Source organism: Portunus trituberculatus, chromosome 2, assembly GCF_017591435.1.
Source record: "Portunus trituberculatus isolate SZX2019 chromosome 2, ASM1759143v1, whole genome shotgun sequence".
Lineage (NCBI taxonomy): Eukaryota > Metazoa > Arthropoda > Malacostraca > Decapoda > Portunidae > Portunus > Portunus trituberculatus.
The window spans coordinates 13,363,194-13,381,347 of NC_059256.1; the positions used below are offsets into that span (position 1 = coordinate 13,363,194).

At 46.9% G+C, this 18,154-nt stretch overlaps 2 protein-coding genes across 5 annotated transcripts in view; one reads left to right on the forward strand and one right to left on the reverse strand.

Moving 5' to 3' along the window:
* LOC123506310 overlaps positions 1 to 6,000 on the reverse strand; it is a 7,315-nt gene extending 1,315 nt beyond the window's left edge. The window contains exons 1-2 of one of the 4 annotated variants that reach the window (XM_045258287.1): positions 5,959 to 6,000; positions 1 to 131 (exon numbers count right to left, since the gene is read on the reverse strand). The exon at positions 1 to 131 is cut by the window's left edge and continues 1,315 nt beyond it. In XM_045258287.1, the coding sequence (XP_045114222.1) occupies positions 1 to 69 (69 nt within the window). In that variant the 5' untranslated portion in view covers positions 70 to 131; positions 5,959 to 6,000. Of the gene's footprint in view, positions 132 to 5,842 lie in introns of all 4 variants that reach the window. The other 3 variants (XM_045258297.1, XM_045258279.1, XM_045258292.1) reach the window with 3 other exon arrangements.
* A 1,714-nt stretch (positions 6,001 to 7,714) lies between these two features.
* LOC123507083 lies at positions 7,715 to 16,355 on the forward strand. The gene is made up of 6 exons (XM_045259641.1): positions 7,715 to 7,875; positions 8,194 to 9,192; positions 9,336 to 9,719; positions 14,297 to 14,424; positions 14,556 to 14,665; positions 16,257 to 16,355. Exons 1-6 carry the CDS (start codon positions 7,715 to 7,717, stop codon positions 16,353 to 16,355), a joined length of 1,881 nt encoding a protein of 626 aa, XP_045115576.1.
* The last annotated feature ends 1,799 nt before the right edge of the window (positions 16,356 to 18,154 follow it).

Below are 18,154 nucleotides of genomic sequence, written 5' to 3' on the forward strand. Positions count from 1 at the left end.
CACCACCACCACCACCACCACCAGACACTCCCTCCACCAGCACCACCTTCGCCACGACGCCTCCCCCATGACGGCCGCGGTGGTAGTGTGATGGTTCCGCTGCGGCGCTGTGCTTCACCCAGTGGCCTGCGCTGATCAGAACACAAACATATTAATCAGGTCAGCGTGTGTGTGTGTGTGTGTGTGTGTGTGTGACATTAACAAAGCTATCTTAGTGGGCGTCTGTGTGCTGGTCTTGCAAGAAAAATGACTGAAGCAGCACAGGAGGAGGAGGAGGAGGAGGAGGAGGACACGACCCTGGTTAGGTCTATAGAAGAGAAGACAACAGCCAGCCAGTGTAGCAGGTTGGTGTGTGTAGAAGATGAGGAAGTACAATGGGGAGTCTTTATAAGTAGTACAGAACATGCCTGCAGTGTCACTCTGTCAACACAAAGATGCAATAATTCGTTATGATATATTTTTCTACATAATTCCTTCTAAGTAGTGAACAAATGTATCCCCCAGCCTCCTCCACCTATTCGCGGGGGTTACGTTCCTTCCCCTCCCGCGAATCCCGAAAATCCACGAATTATTGATGCAGCTTTAAAACACCTATGTATGATAATATATACGCTAAAATATGCTTCCCAAACACATTCTAAGGACAGACTTACTCATTAATACAGTAATAATGTAGTGATATGTAGTAATGATAAATTAAAACCAGTAATAATGTTGTATAATTTGAAAATCAGAGAGAGAGAGAGAGAGAGAGAGTGCGCATGAAGCCGTGACATTGTTATTTTAAAGTTATTTACCAGTTATTGTATCATTAACTTGATAGTTGAGTTGATTTCATTTATAGTGGTATAATTATGAATTAAAGTTTGTATTGTTTAGAGTTGGAAGGATTTGAATGGGTTTGTTTGCTGTTTCGATTCTGGTTAATATGTTGTGTAAGTATAGTGGTCGGCAGTACAGAGACACAGTCGCCTCTTGGTTTTGGTGGGACACGGCTGTGGTGGCAGTGTTGGGTGTGGTACAAGCTGGGTGATTGATAGGAGAGAATTCATTGGCCGACGTAAGATTTAATTGTTTGTTATTATGTTGACTAGTTAGCTGTGTTAATCGCGACAAGATCAACATCAAGCACCCTGGTGGTCAACTCAAGTCTTTACAAGCACCACCATGCCAAGCCACGCACACCACATCAACCACAATCGACGACAACAAGGCCTCACTCGACAGCAATGGGGCCACTTCATTCTTGCCATATGTCTGATGAGGGGACGGGATGAACAACCCCGTGTTTGGACACGTCCCTGGCTATCAAGGAGGCGTCAGGAGAGCGTGTACTTCCGACTGGTGAGGGAGTTGTCGCTGTAGTAGAACTCATCCGTAGCTACCCACAAGGTGTGGCTCCTCTTGGGTGCGACGATGCCACTGCTATAACAGTACCTTCTTCAAAGAAAACGGAGTGATGATCGTTCTCTACTTCACTAAAAGAAGTCAGAAGAGACCCAAATACCTATGCAGCTATATAGTACATTAAATGCAATAAAGATTCTGGTTATATACATGAAAATGAGACAAGTAATTTACATGTTTGTCAAATAAGTGCACATACAGTAGAAACAGAGTAATATATTGAGTGGTTCCTTGCTTGAGTCAAAGGTAAGAGTGTTGCCAGATTTGCTTTCTCTTGCAAGAAATATCTATTAAGGCGGAATATGAATGCCTTGGTCTGGCTGCGCAAGACAGTGTATGACGGGGAAGCGTCAGGGGGTCCTTCCATGGTGGTGAATGCCTTGGTCTGGCTGCGCAAGACAGTGTATGACGGGAAGCGTCAGGGGGTCCTTCCATGGTGGTGAATGCCTTGGTCTGGCTGCGCAAGACAGTGTATGACGGGGAAGCGTCAGGGGGTCCTTCCATGGTGGTGAATGCCTTGGTCTGGCTGCGCAAGACAGTGTATGACGGGAAGCGTCAGGGGGTCCTTCCATGGTGGTGAATGCCTTGGTCTGGCTGCGCAAGACAGTGTATGACGGGGAAGCGTCAGGGGGTCCTTCCATGGTGGTGAATGCCTTGGTCTGGCTGCGCAAGACAGTGTATGACGGGAAGCGTCAGGGGTCCTTCCATGGTGGTGAATGCCTTGGTCTGGCTGCGCAAGACAGTGTATGACGGGAAGCGTCAGGGGTCCTTCCATGGTGGTGAATGCCTTGGTCTGGCTGCGCAAGACAGTGTATGACGGGAAGCGTCAGGGGTCCTTCCATGGTGGTGAATGCCTTGGTCTGGCTGCGCAAGACAGTGTATGACGGGAAGCGTCAGGGGTCCTTCCATGGTGGTGAATGCCTTGGTCTGGCTGCGCAAGACAGTGTATGACGGGGAAGCGTCAGGGGGTCCTTCCATGGTGGTGAATGCCTTGGTCTGGCTGCGCAAGACAGTGTATGACGGGAAGCGTCAGGGGGTCCTTCCATGGTGGTGAATGCCTTGGTCTGGCTGCGCAAGACAGTGTATGACGGGGAAGCGTCAGGGGGTCCTTCCATGGTGGTGAATGCCTTGGTCTGGCTGCGCAAGACAGTGTATGACGGGGAAGCGTCAGGGGGTCCTTCCATGGTGGTGAATGCCTTGGTCTGGCTGCGCAAGACAGTGTATGACGGGAAGCGTCAGGGGTCCTTCCATGGTGGTGAATGCCTTGGTCTGGCTGCGCAAGACAGTGTATGACGGGGAAGCGTCAGGGGGTCCTTCCATGGTAGTGACCAGAGAAGTGAAGCGACACGTGCGTGGCGACCTGACTCACCCCCCCAACCTCCCCGAGAATTTCCACTTGGGTCGTGAGTGGCACCGTCGCCTGACCTGATAATTATGACACATCACCGTCCATGTATATGAACTAGATTAATTTATTTTCGTATATGACAATTATTTATATCATCTACCACTTAATTAAGGTTTCTGAATGTTCTGAGAACGTTTTTTTGTTGATAATGCTATGACTACAGGACAGTGAGTAGCTTGTTTTTATTGGAGATTTGGCATAGTCTCACGGCAGACATGGCCAACGCCCTATGGGTAGGTACGGATGGGTTTTAGTATAGAAGACCCAGGTGCACTTAGGGAGTGGATTCGCCTGGACCGCACCCAATTTCATCATGTGCCATAATTGGTGACGCTCTCATAGAGAAGCAAAGCACCAATATGAGGCAACCCGTCAGTGCTGGAGAACGACTGATGCTCACTTTAAGATACCTCGCATCAGGTTAGCATTGGGATAATTTATTAGCAGAGGGCATCTTTGCTGGGCTAAGATATATAGTTTGGGGTATTATTACAGTCCCACACCAGTCTAGAAACTGTGGACTGGCTTTTCTTGTCCAACCCTGCTGGCCAACAGTAGATTCGGTTAAGTTAGGTTATGCTGTATATTTACAAAGTCCATATTCTGGCATTCATTATTAATAATAAATGCTTCACTGGTTCTATTTTTGGTAATTCAGTAAATGTGCAGAATAGACCCGCCTAAAGAATCGGCCTAAAACTTGGTTCTGCACATTGTACTAACATGAATGAAGGTTTAAATGAGGGTTTACAGTCACTCCGGCCCCTAATTACACCGGCCCTCAGTCACTGTGGCCCCCAACCCTAGTCACTCCGGCCTACCACCCTAGTCACTCCAGCCTATCACCCTAGTCACTCCGGCCCACCACCCTAGTCACTCCGGCCCACTAATTATACTATGTTATCTAGAAAGAATATATAGCTTTACACAAGCATTATCACTTCCTTCTGTCTGCATCATGGCACAGTCAACTAGGGTAGTAGCAGATGTAAACATATTGGCTTTCTCTCTAGCGAGGGACTTTGCAGCAGCAGTAGTGACTGGTGCCGTAACAGCAGCTCCTGTCTTACCTTGATGAAGATGAGGACGGGACCCACGAGTGAAAATATTAGATTCCTGGTATACAGTGTTACGGCCCGCCCGTAACATGCATTACTACCATCACCTCCTCCGCTTGTTACCTCGTTCGCCACCTCTCCGCCTCCCCTTCCACGTCACCGTCTCATGAACCTTCCACGCCACCGTTTCATGAAGCCCCGCTACTGTCCCGTAGTTGGATTCACGCGGCCCCTTTCGACTCAACCGAAAGTGTTGAGCCAGCTCTTGGTTTCCTGGATTGGCAGTTGAGATCCAAGCCTCAACCAGTGAACACAACGCCTCTTGGGTGTACCGTGGGATCAACCATCACTCAGCATTTCACCACTGCGACACCGCATAAGTATCACTTCCCCTCGTCCGTGTTTTCCACATTGCCTCTATATAGGATTAGGATTATTGTTAGGTATTAAGTTGGGTTCTTTATTGTTGTATTTATTACTGTGTTATATGTATATGTGTATGTCATTTTCCTGTGTTTCATGTTATATATCTGTGTTTCATGTTTCTTGTTATATATGTGTCAATTTCATTATGGGTTATTAAAATAGCTTTTAAAGTGACCCCTTTGCATTTCCTCACCAGTTGAACCTGCAGTGTTTTTTTTTATTGTTATTGTTCACCGGCTCTCCGATGCCAATCTTACCAGTTTAACCGGTGAACGTAACAATATATAAACACACACACACACACACACACACACAACCCAACAATATATATTGCTAACTTTACACACATGCGTGCCGCCAGGGAGGCCGGAGTGACCTGGGTCGAACGCGGGAGAGGGCGGAGTGACCGGGACCGGAAAAACTAAGGGCTGGAATAACGAGAGGCCGGAGTGACTTGCTACCTATATAATTATAATCCTGCTTGCGCGAGTCTTTCAACAGTTTACGTATTGGTTCTCCTGTGACGCGGCACACACACACTCTCTCTCTCTCTCTCTCTCTCTCTCTAAAATAGACAAGTAGACAGGCATCTTTTTTGTTGTTTTATTTTCCTCTTTTTCCACACCATCCATGAGGTAAGAGTTAAGGTGCGTTTTTTTATAGAGGTTTTATCCTGTAGGCATAATCCTCTCTCAGCTACTTAATGAGACAGTTCTTCGTTAGAAGTGTCCTCCACATTGATAATAAAAGAATCCTCTAAGCAGAACTTGTTGACGCTGTAAATAATTAATTTCTCTTGACTATGAAGGTTGCGAGGGCGAGTAGCGCGGACGAGATATTCACCTTCCATCCTGAGCGACAGGGAGGGGAGGAGTGACTCCATTTGACCTGGGGATACAATGCAGCCTGACTGTCAATAAAGAAATAAACATTGTTATGGAGAGGCGCCACAATGTGGAGCGCCTCCAGTACAGCATACAGTTCTGGTGTAGTGGAAGACATGGGTGGAGGGAGCCGCCTGGAAACCTCAGTGTCAGTGTACAGACTGGCAGAGATGTAGTCACGGATGAACAGCCCAGCCACATCCACACCTGCTGCCATTGACTCACCCTTCACAATACACATGAATAGCCTCAACGTGTGGCTACTTAGACAATTTAGACATGAACATGTCTTGCAGCACATGAGGGAGCCATGGAGTCACTCTTGGGCTGATGCAGAGAGTGACTATCAACACTGACACGCTCGGTAGCTCAGTGGTTAGAGCGCTGGCTTCACAAGCCAGAGGACCGGGGTTCGATTCCCTGGCCGGGTGGAGATATTTGGGTGTGTCTCCTTTGACGTGTAGCCCCTGTTCACTGTTCAGTGTTCAGTGTTCACCTAGCAGTGAGTAGGTACGGGATGTAAATCGAGGAGTTGTGACCTTGTTGTCCCGGTGTGTGGTGTGTGCCTAGTGAACCAAACAGGGTTCCAGGCGGGTTGCAGCGGTGACAGAACAACGTTAATACAAGCCTCTACTACACCTACACTTGTCACTACTCACAAGATCTTCCTGAGGTGTGGTGTTCTAGGAGTGCGAGGATCATGAAGGCAACTTAATATTTCTGAGTTTAAATTTAGACTGACCAATGCTCTGTTGATGAGACGACTATCACTTACTATTTCTAAGAGCTTTCAGACAGACCTGCACTCGACGTGGGAAGTTATCACTGACTTATCTATTATGTTGTTGTTGTTGGTTGGCCAAGCCCCGCCCACCTCCCCTCTCAAATTGTTCCTAGTTCCTAGTGATAGCGGCGGGGATGAAACTCGAGGGGATTCGATTGACCTGAATAAGAGTTTTGTGTGAACTGAATGAGTTTTGCTAAGTCTTCTAACTCTCCGTCAGCCCACTGAAGGCAAACAAAAATATGTCATACTAAAAGAGAAAGATGGAAAACTTGATCTATCGACCAATGACAAACAGGACACCCAAAACACGTCTCGCCAACCCAAGAGAACACAATGCGATCGCTGATTACTTATCACACCAGTACCAGCTGCTTTTACGTTAACGTTGTTACAACGCTTACCACACTTATCACTTATCACTTATCACCACTGGGCGTCGGTCATATCACAGGAGAAATCTGAAGGCGATGTTTTTATGCTGTGAGTGGAATGATTCATATACTGAAGTACAATGGGTCCTACCTATCCTATGACAGGTACAGTGTGTGTGTGTGTGTGTGTGTGTGTGTGTGTGTGTGTGTCTCATATTTCTCCAGCCAGGAAGAAGGTAGTACATGACAGCAGTGAAGTTGTTGTTGTTGTTGGTCAGTCAGTCAGTCAGTCAGTCAGTCAGTAAGACAGACAGACAGACAGAAGGCAGTCAGTCAGTAAGACAGACAGACAGACAGACAGACAGAAGGCAGTCAGTCAGTAAGACAGACAGACAGACAGACAGACAGACAATCAGTCAGTCAGACAGACAGATAGACAGTCAGTCAGTTAGTCAGGTAGACAGACAGACAGACAGACAGACAGACAGACGGACAGATAGACAGACAGACAGACAGACAGACAGATAGACAGTCAGTCAGTTAGTCAGGTAGACAGACAGACAGACAGACAGACAGACAGACAGACAGATAGACAGTCAGTCAGTTAGTCAGGTAGACAGACAGACAGACAGACAGACAGCAGGGGTCTGGGAGGTAAAACGTGGCTTGAGTCTCTCTGATATCAATGTCAAAAAGAAAAAGAGAAATGTACAGATAACAGTTACATACGCCATGTGTAGTGTATCAGGAGGGACAGTGTGTGTGTGTGTGTGTGTGTACTACACACACACACACCACCACCACCACCACCACATCCACTTCAAGCGTGATAAACTTTTGTTATCAGATAAGACTCTCTCTCTCTCTCTCTCTCTCTCTCTCTCTCTCTCTCTCTCTCTTCTCTCTCTCTCTCTAAACATATTATTTTATTTAAACATAACTTTATACAAAAGAACATGTACCCACTCTCTCTCTCTCTCTCTCTCTCTCTCTCTCTCTCTTCTCTCTCTCTCTCTCTCTCTCTCTCTCTCTCTCTCTCTCTCTCTCTCTCTCTCTCTCTCTCTCTCTCTCTCTCTCTCTCTCTCTCTCACATCAATCAGTCAGTCAGTCAGTCAGTCAATCAAACAGTCAGTCAGTCATTCAGTCAGTCAATCAAACAGTCAGTCAGTCAGTCAGTCAATCAAACGGCCTCCTCCCCGGGGCCGAAGAGGCTGTGAGTACTGCCTGCGCCCAGGACACTCGAGGGAAGAATGCTTCTCACGGATAGCAGACGCCAGACAGGAAGCCATCCTGAGAAGGGTCTTGGCTGAAGGGAGGAGAAACGGGTACGCCCCACACCCCCAACCCCCAGCGCCCTTTCGTGGTGACTCCGGATGGCAACACAGGCAATGGGAGGAGCAGCCGAGGTCCCAGCGGGGATGGACCTCGGCCCCTTGGGAGAGCGAATACTAACAGCACTCCTCGCCATAACAGCAACCCGCCAGCACCAAGAAACGTCGGCCACTCCCCTCTCCTCACGGTTGTCTCTGCCAACGTGAGAGGGCTTCGTAGCAACATTGCTGATCTCTCCCACAACTTTGTACTACGACAAAAGCCGATATTGTGGCGGTGAGCGAAACGTGGATGAGTGACACTGTGGAGCCGTCATTTGGCAAAATAAAAGGCTACACGAAGTGGGTGAGGAAGGATCGTATCGGCAGGGCAGGTGGAGGTGTGGCTGTTTGCTTTAAAATGGCCTCCAGACTCAGGAACTGTCAGTAGACCTTCCTCAGCAAATGGAAGCACTTTTCTTCCGAATAGTGCTGACTGACAACAGTGGCTTGCTGCTCTGTGTACTATATCGCCCCCCCAGGCAAGGCCGTTTCTCGCTTGACTTCCTGGCGGAGGAGATGGACAACTTGCTCCAACGCCACGGCTGCAAGAACGTCCTCATCGTGGGAGATCTAAATTTCCATCTCGAGCAGCAAGCTTACAACAACTTAGTGACAGTGTCCGGCCTCACCAACCACGTCACATTTCAGACCCACGAAAGAGGAGGCCTGCTCGACCCAGTATTATCAGACCTCCCGGAAGAAAGAATATTGTGTCAGCAGCTGGATAAAGTGGGTAGTTCGGACCACCACGCCGTACTGACGAAGATCCAGCTACATGTGGCGAGGGAAAAAGCTGCACCTCGAACCATCTGGCTATGGGAGCAAGCTAGCTGGCGTGACATGAGGGGCGCACTGACAGCCACAGACTGGCAGACGGTGCTCACGGGAGACGCGGAGGAGATGACTAACGCTCTCACCTCAATCCTGGCCACACTACAGGACCGCCACGTCCCTCACCGCACATACCTCGCCAAGGCCACAAACCCCCAATGGTTTGGCTTCCGCTGTCAGATAGCTGCCGAAGCCAAGTATGCAGCATGGAGGAGATACAAGCAGCGCCCGTCACAACACAACCTCACCATGCACCGAGCTGCTTGTAAGAGAATGACTGACACCTCCAAGTGGGCGAGGAAACACTGGGAGCAAGACCTCAGGAGAAAGCTCACAGGCCCAGGAGTTGGAGATAAGACGTGGTGGACACTGGTCAAGGAGAGGCAGGGTGTGATGCGGCAGGAGAGCGTGCCCCTCACCAGGCAGGACGGAACCACTGCCTCAAGCAGTGATGACAAGGCTGCACTCCTGGTAAAATTATTTGCAGAAAAAATGCAGGTTGAGTGCCCCACACGCCCCCCTCCAGTGCTACCCCGGGAGACAGCGCACACCATCACCTCAATACCCATCACCACGGAGCTGGTGGAAAAGCACTCGGGCAACTGGACGCAGGGAAAGCCACGGGCCCAGACGGAATCAGCCCCCGGGTGCTGAAACAATGTGCCAGGGAACTGTCAGTGCCTCTTGTTGCTATTTTTTCTGCCTGCCTGGCAGAAAAAAAGTGGCCAGCATCCTGGAAGGAGGCATACGTGGTCCCTGTGCATAAAAAAGGGTCCAAGTCTGACCCAAGGCACTACCGACCCATCTCCCTGCTGTCTGTGATGGGTAAGGTGTTCGAAAAACTGGTGGCAGCCGTCATATGGCAGCACCTGGATGAACACCAGCTTCTCTCACCCCACCAGTTCGGGTTTCGGCCAGGTCGATCTACTTCCGATCTCCTTCTCCTACTCTCCCAGGAATGGCAGGACACCCTTGACGAAGGCCTGGACACGCTCGTAGTGGCCCTTGATATCGCGGGGGCTTATGACCGAGTGTGGCATGCGGGTCTTCTGACTAAGCTCCAAGCCAAGGGCATCGACGGCGGTCTCCTGAAGCTACTCGAGGATTACCTCCAAGGAAGGACACTTCGAACCGTCGTCAATGGGCGGACCTCATCACCCACCAATATAGGAGCGTCAGTTCCACAGGGCTCAGTGCTTGGCCCAGTCCTGTGGAATGTGTATATAGACGATCTCCTGCGCCAGCTTCCTGCAGTCAAGGCTTACGCCGACGACTGCACAATCTCCCTCTCCTACTGCCGCCAGGACAGCCAGCGCGCCGTGGCCAACATCAACCGCCAGCTGAAGGCAGCAGAAGAGTGGGGGAAGGTGTGGCAAGTCACCTTCGCGCCGGACAAGACACACGCCATGGTCATCTCACGATCCCCTGCCGCCTCTCAGGCCGTGGAAGGACAACTACAGTTTGAGGGCGAGCAGCTGCCTCTCCAGGAACACATCAAGATCCTGGGAGTCACCATGGATCGTGAGCTGCGCTACGACACCCACATCACGTCTGTAGCCCGCCAGACCTCTCAGCGTGTGTCAGCCCTGCGCAGGATGGCTGGCAGTCTGCACTCGCGAGGCATCCTCACTCTACAGGGCACAAATCCGTCCCTGTATGGAGTACGGTGCCTTGACATGGATGTCCAGCGCCCATACCCACACCAGCCGGCTCGACGCGATACAGAGGCGCGCTCTTCGTCTATTGGGGGAAGACGAGGAGAGCGTGGCAAGTATCACGTCACTGGAGCACCGGAGGGACGTGGCAACCTTGACGGTGTGCCACAAAGCTCAAGTGCTACATACACCTCACCTCTCCCGCCTCAGCCTGCCGCCACACCCACCCGGGAGAAATACGAGGCAAGCAGCGGATGGGGACCAGCAGGTACTGGTGCCTCTCTCCCGCTCCTCACAACACCAGCGAACATTCAGAGCCAGGGCAGCGCGCCTGTGGAATCAGTTCACGGTGGCCACGCCTGCTGAGGTAGCGGGACTATCAACTCAGCAGACAAAAGTGGCCGCCAATGTCTGGAGAAGCGCTCTCCCTGCCCGGCTAGTGCTGTGAAGTGTAGTGCAGTGAGTGAGGTGTCAAACCAATATACTAACGAGAAAAAGACGTTTAGAATAGTTCCTTGCCAACACAAGGAGCTTTATGTCTAAATCTCCTTATATACCTGATTTATTGTAAAATTTATAAGTGTAAGTTAATGTTTAAATAAAAAAAAAAAAAAACAGTCAGTCAGTCAATCAAACAGTCAGTCAGTCAGTCAGTCAGTCAGTCAGTCAATCAAACAGTCAGTCAGTCAATCAGTCAGTCAGTCAGTCAGTCAATCAAACAGTCAGTCAGTCAGTCAATAAAACAGTCAATCAGTCAGTCAGTCAGTCAGTCAGTCAATCAAACAGTCAGTCAGTCAGTCAGTCAATCAAACAGTCAGTCAGTCAGTCATTCAGTTAGTCAGTCAGTCAATCAAACAGTCAGACGGTCAGTCAGTCAATCAAACAGTCAGTCAGTCAGTCAGTCAATCAAACAGTCAGTCAGTCAGTCAGTCAATCAAACAGTCAGTCAATCAGTCAGTCAGTCAATCAATCAAACAGTCAGTCAGTCAGTCAGTCAGTCAGTCAGTCAATCAAACAGTCAGTCAGTCAGTCAGTCAGTCAATAAAACAGTCAATCAGTCAGTCAGTCAGTCAGTCAGTCAGTCAGTCAATCAATCAAACAGTAAGTCAGTCAGTCAGTCAGTCAGTCAGTCAGTCAGTCAATCAGTCAGTCAGTCAGTCAGTCAGTCAATCAAACAGGTCAGTCAGTCAGTCAGTCAGTCAGTCAATCAAACAGTCAGTCAGTCAGTCAGTCAATCAAACAGTCAGTCAGTCAGTCAGTCAATCAGTCAGTCAGTCAGGCAGTCAGTCAGTCAGTCAATCAAACAGTCAGTCAGTCAGTCAGGCAGTCAATCAAACAGTCAGTCAGTCAGTCAGTCAATCAAACAGTCAGTCAGTCAGTCAGTCAGTCAGTCAGTCAGTCAGTCAGTCAGTCAGTCAATCAAACAGTCAGTCAGTCAGTCAGGCAGTCAATCAAACAGTCAGTCAGTCAGTCAGTCAGTCAATCAAACAGTCAGTCAGTCAGTCAGTCAATCAAACAGTCAGTCAGTCAGTCAGTCAGTCAGTCAATCAGTCAGTCACTCAGTCAGTCAATCAATCAAACAGTCAGTCAGTCAGTCAGTCAATCAAACAGTCAGTCAGTCAGTCAGTCAAACAGTCAATCAGTCAGTCAGTCAGTCAGTCATTCAATCAATCAAACAGTCAGTCAGTCAGTCAATCAAACAGTCAGTCAGTCAGTCAGTCAATCAAACAGTCAGTCAGTCAGTCAGTCAGTCAGTCAATCAGTCAATCAAACAGTCAGTCAGTCAGTCAGTCAATCAATCAAACAGTCAGTCAGTCAGTCAGTCAATCAAACAGTCAGTCAGTCAATCAAACAGTCAGTCAGTCAGTCAATCAGTCAGTCAGTCAGTCAGTCAATCAATCAAACAGTCAGTCAGTCAGTCAGTCAATCAAACGGTCAGTCAGTCAATCAGTCAATTAGACAGAAAGTCAGTCAGTTTTTTAGGTCAAGCAGTCAGTCAGTCAGTCAGACAGACAGACAGACAGTCAGTCAGTCATTCAGTCAGTCAGTTAGACAGACTTACAGGAAGACAGACACTGACAGTCAGTCAGTCAGTCATTCAGTCAGCCAGCCAGCCAGTCAGAGAGACTGACAGGGACACACAAACAGTCAGTCAGACAGACAGACAGACAGTCACTCAGTTAGTCAGACAGACAGATAGACATACAGTCAGTCAATCAGTCAGTCAGTCAGCTAGACTGACAGAGACACACAGACAGTCAGTTAGACAGACAGACAGACAGTCAGTTAGCTAATCATTCGGTCAGACAGACAGACAGGCAGACAAGCAGTCAGTCAGTTAGTCAGACAGACAGCCAGACAGACAGGCAGACAGACAGCCAGACAGCCAGACAGACAGCCAGACAGACAGACAGACAGCCAGCCAGACAGCCAGACAGACAGACAGACAGACAGACAGCCAGCCAGCCAGACAGACAGACAGACAGACAGACAGACAGCCAGACAGACAGCCAGACAGACAGACAGACAGAGAGACAGACAGGGACACACAAACAGACAGACAGACAGCCAGACAAACAAACAGACAGACAGATAAACAAACAGACAGACAGACAGCCAGACAGCCAGACAGCCAGACAGGTATTAGAATATTGTGAATAGAATGAGCATTATGTCTGAATGTTTGTGTGTTTGGCATTACAAGTGACACTTTATTAATGGAGTTTTAATGGAGATGACACACACATTCACTAACCATTAATACGACACACAAGAGGAAGAGGAAGAGGAAGAGGAAGAGGAGGAGGAGGAGGAGGAGGAGAGACACCAGCGCCATTAAAACACACAGACACATTAAAACACACAGACACACAGACACACCCATTAATACGTCTCTAATCTCTTAACCCTTCAGTACTGGAACACAATTTAACACACACACAGACACACAGACATACAGACACACCCATTAATACGCCTCTAATCCCTTAACCCTTCAGTACTGGAACACAATTTAACACACACACAGACACACAGACAGACACACCCATTAAGACGCCTCTAATCCCTTAACCCCTTCAGTACTGGAACACAATTTAACACACACAGACACACAGACACACAGACACACCCATTAATACGCCCCTAATCCCTTAACCCCTTCAGTACTGGAACACAATTTAACACACAGACAGACACACAGACAGACAGACACACCCATTAATACGCCTCTAATCTCTTAACCCCTTCAGTACTGGAACACAATTTAACACACACACAGACAGACACACAGACACACAGACACACCCATTAATACGCCTCTAATCTCTTAACCCCTTCAGTACTGGAACACAATTTAACACACACACAGACACACACACAGACAGACACACCCATTAATACGCCTCTAATCCCTTAACCCCTTCAGTACTGGAACACAATTTAACACACACAGACAGACACACAGACACACAGACACACCCATTAATACGCCTCTAATCTCTTAACCCCTTCAGTACTGGAACACAATTTAAGGAGTGTTTTAATAAGGGGTCTATGAAGCTTACAAAATTAATATGAAGTTTACTTAATGAATTACTTAAATATATATAGTATTAATTCATTTCTTTTCCTAATTCTTCCCTCCTGTATTTTTCCATGCATTGTGACAGCTTCAATATCCTAATCCTGTATTTTTTGAGTGTTTTTTCTTGTTTTTTCTGTAATTGGTCTTAAAACTCACTAAAACATCAAGTGTGTGTAGTGTTTTTTTGTGGGGTTATCTTGAACTAAGGGGAATTTAAACGCTTTCTGGTACTTGAAGGGGTTAACACGTCTCACCATCAAGGCATGTCACTGTCACGTCACGCACCAATCCACTAATATCACACATTCATCTCACTCAACACTGGTTAGAGATGTGTTTAAGTGTGCATTGGTGTTTGATGGTGCAGTGTGTGGAGGTGGTGGTGGTGGTGGTGGTGATGGCAGGAACTTATAGGCGAGAGAACCATTAATTTCTTGCATGTGAAGTGAAAGGAAAGAGGTTTTGTTCACACACGTCGTCATATTTTGCCACTAATCATGTGTACTGTAGAGACAATGGCGGTCAAAATGCAAGGTGGAAGAGAACCATCGGCCAGGCTAGTGGGGGGGTGGAGGTCAGGAGGCTGGGGTGGACTGGGGGTGGACTGGGGGTGGATTCTCAGTCATTCAGTGTGTCAGGTGTGAAGTTAGGGTGACGTGAGTGGGTGTTAGTCTGCCTCCCCCTCCTCCTGACGCCACACAGGGACACACAGCACACAGGTAAGGTGGACAGGTGTACACAGACCACTTGCTGCGCTGCTGTGTTCCAGGGTGGAGTGGGTGGAGTGGCAAAGACGTAGTGTTTCACCATGTGTTTCCTCTCTGCGTGTTTGATCAGGGTGGTGTGAGGCAGCTGGCGAAGGGAGACTCTGTGTACGTGGTGTGTGTACGTGGTGTGTGTACGTGAGGGAGCGGGGAGACAAGTACGTGAACCAGTGAACCAGTGAACCAGGAAGTGAAAGACAGACAGACAGGGCAGACAAGCAGTCAGTCAGTTAGTCAGACAGACAGCCAGACAGCCAGGCAGACAGACAGACAGACAGCCAGACAGACAGACAGACAGACAGACAGACAGCCAGACAGACAGACAGACAGACAGACAGACCAGACAGACAGACAGCCAGACAGACAGACAGACAGACAGACAGACAGACAGACAGCCAGACAGACAGACAGACAGAGACAGACAGGGACAGACAAACAGACAGACAGACAGCCAGACAAACAAACAGACAGACAGATAAACAAACAGACAGACAGACAGCCAGACAGCCAGACAGCCAGACAGGTATTAGAATATTGTGAATAGAATGAGCATTATGTCTGAATGTTTGTGTGTTTGGCATTACAAGTGACACTTTATTAATGGAGTTTTAATGGAGATGACACACATTCACTAACCATTAATACGACACACAAGAGGAAGAGGAAGAGGAAGAGGAAGAGGAGGAGGAAGAGGAGGAGGAGGAGAGACACCAGCGCCATTAAAACACACAGACACATTAAAACACACAGACACACAGACACACCCATTAATACGTCTCTAATCTCTTAACCCCTTCAGTACTGGAACACAATTTAACACACACACAGACACACAGACATACAGACACACCCATTAATACGCCTCTAATCCCTTAACCCCTTCAGTACTGGAACACAATTTAACACACACACAGACACACAGACAGACACACCCATTAAGACGCCTCTAATCCCTTAACCCCTTCAGTACTGGAACACAATTTAACACACACACAGACACACAGACACACAGACACACCCATTAATACGCCCCTAATCCCTTAACCCCTTCAGTACTGGAACACAATTTAACACACAGACAGACACACAGACAGACAGACACACCCATTAATACGCCTCTAATCTCTTAACCCCTTCAGTACTGGAACACAATTTAACACACACACAGACAGACACAGACACACAGACACACCTTTGTTTGATGGTGCAGTGTGTCAAGGTGTGGAGGGGGTGAGGTGGTGGTGGTGGTGGTGGTGGTGGCAGGAACTTGTAGGCGAGAGAACCATTAATTTCTTGCATGTGAAGTGAAAGGAAAGGGGTTTTGTACAGACACGTCGTCATATTTTGCCACTAATCATGTGTACTGTAGAGACAATGGCGGTCAAAATGCAAGGTGGAAGAGAACCATCGGCCAGGCTAGGGGGAGGTGGAGGGCAGGAGGCTGGGGTGGACTGGGGGTGGAGACTGAGGGTGGAGTTTCAGTCATTCAGTGTGTCGGCTTGAGTGTGCAAAGTTAGGGCGACGCGAGTGGGTGTTACATTGCCTCATCCTCCTCTTCCTGACGCCACACAGGGACACACAGCACACAGGTAAGGTGGACAGGTGTACACAGACCACTTGGTGCGCTGCTGTGTTCCAGGGTGGAGTGGGTGGAGTGACAAAGACGTAGCGTTTCCCATGTGTTTCCTCTCTGCGTGTTTGATCAGGGTGGAGGTGTGAGGCAGCTGGCGGTACGAGGGAAGGGAGACTCTGTGTACGTGCACGAGTTTGTACGTGAGGGAGGAAGCGAACCAGTGGACCAGTGAGCGGGCGAGACAAGTACGTGAACCAGTGAACCATCGAACCAGGACGTGAACGAGGCGGTGTTTGTTGTTTGTTGTCTAACTCCCCTCCTCCCCGTGTACTGGAAGGCTTCAATTCTTCTTCTTCTTAATAATAGTTCAAATTTGTCGTCTTTTCATTTGTTTGCAATCCTTCTTCTTCTTCTTCTTCTTCTTCTTCTTGTTTGAATTGTGTTTGTTTGAAGTAGTTGTTGTTGTTGTTCTTCTTCTTGTTCTTGTTCTTGTTGTTCTTCTTCTTCTTCAAATCTTCTTCTTCTTCTTCTTCTTCTTCTTCTCTTCTTCTTCTTCTTCTTCTTCTTCTTCTTCTTCTTCTTCTTCTTCTTCTTCTTCTTGTTTGAATTGTGTTTGTTTGAAGTAGTTCTTGCAATTGTTTGTTTTCCTTGTTGTTGTTGTTGTTGTTGTTTTTGTAGCTTTAATCCTTCTTCTTCTTCTTCTTCTTCTTCTTCTTCTTCTTCTTCTTCTTCTTCTTCTTCTTCTATTTCTTCTTCTTCTTCTTCTTTTTCTCTTCTTCTTCTTCTTTTCTTCTTCTTCTTCTTCTTCTTCTTCTTCTTCTTCTTCTTCTTCTTCTTCTTCTTCTTCTTCAAATCATCATCTTCTTCTTCTTCTTCTTCTTCTTCTTCTTCTTCTTCTTCTTCTTCTTCTTTTAATCTAATCTTCTTCTTCTTCTTCTTCTTCTTCTTCTTCTTCTTCTTCTTCTTCTTCTTCTTCTTCTTCTTCTTCTTCTTCTTCTTCTTCTTCTTCTTCTTCTTCTTCTTCTTCTTCTTCTTCTTCTTCTTCTTCTTCTTCTTGTTGCTTTTTCCTTCTTTTCTTTCATTTTTCTTTATCTTTCAATTCCTCATTTACATTTCTTCTTCTTCTTCTTCTTCTTCTCTCTTCTTCTTCTTCTTCTTTTCTTCTTCTTTCTTTCTTCTTCTTCTTCTTCTTCTTGTTTTGATTTCATTTTGTTAATCCTTTGTGTTGTTTGAATTCTTCTTCTTCTTCTTCTTCTTCTTTGAGTTATTCCTCGTTTTCTTCATTCTTCTTCTTCGTTTGCCTTTGTTTGTTTCTTCTTTTGATTCCTCTTCTCCTTTTTTTATCTTGTTCCTTTCTTTCTTTTCTCTTTTCAATTCTTTCTCTTCGTTTTCTTTTAATTATTTTTCTTGAATTTTCTTTGTTGTTTCTTTGAATTTTTGTTGAATTGTTGTTTGTTTTGTTTTTGTTGTTTTCTCTCTTGTTGATGTTTGTTTGCATTGTTTTTGTGTTTTGCATACTTCCTCTGTTTATCATTGTTCTTCTTCTAAGTCTTCTTCTTTCCTTGTATTTGCCTTTCTCTTGTTTTCTTTGATTTTTCTTCATATTTTCACCTTTTCATTTTTGGCTTGATAAATTTTTGTTGTTGTTTTATAATTGCAATTGTTTCCTTTGTTCCATTGTTGAAATGTTTGTTTGTTTGTTTGTTTCTTGTCATGAATCTGAAGTGTTCCTTTTCGGGTTGAAATGATGAAATGTTGTTGTTTTGAAGTGAATTTTGAAATGACGACATGAAACCAAACTGATTCAAACTCCACTTCTTCTTCACCTCAATTCAACACAATTCAAACCAACACTAGCAAACTCATTTCAACTCAATTCAACACATTTCAAACAAAACTCAATGACAAAGACAAATAAACCAAATGAAGCTTTAATCTCTATTACAACTAACAACTCAAATCTACAAAACAAAATTCAATACAACTAATATTCAATTCAAACTTGATCAACAACAACAACACCACAATGAC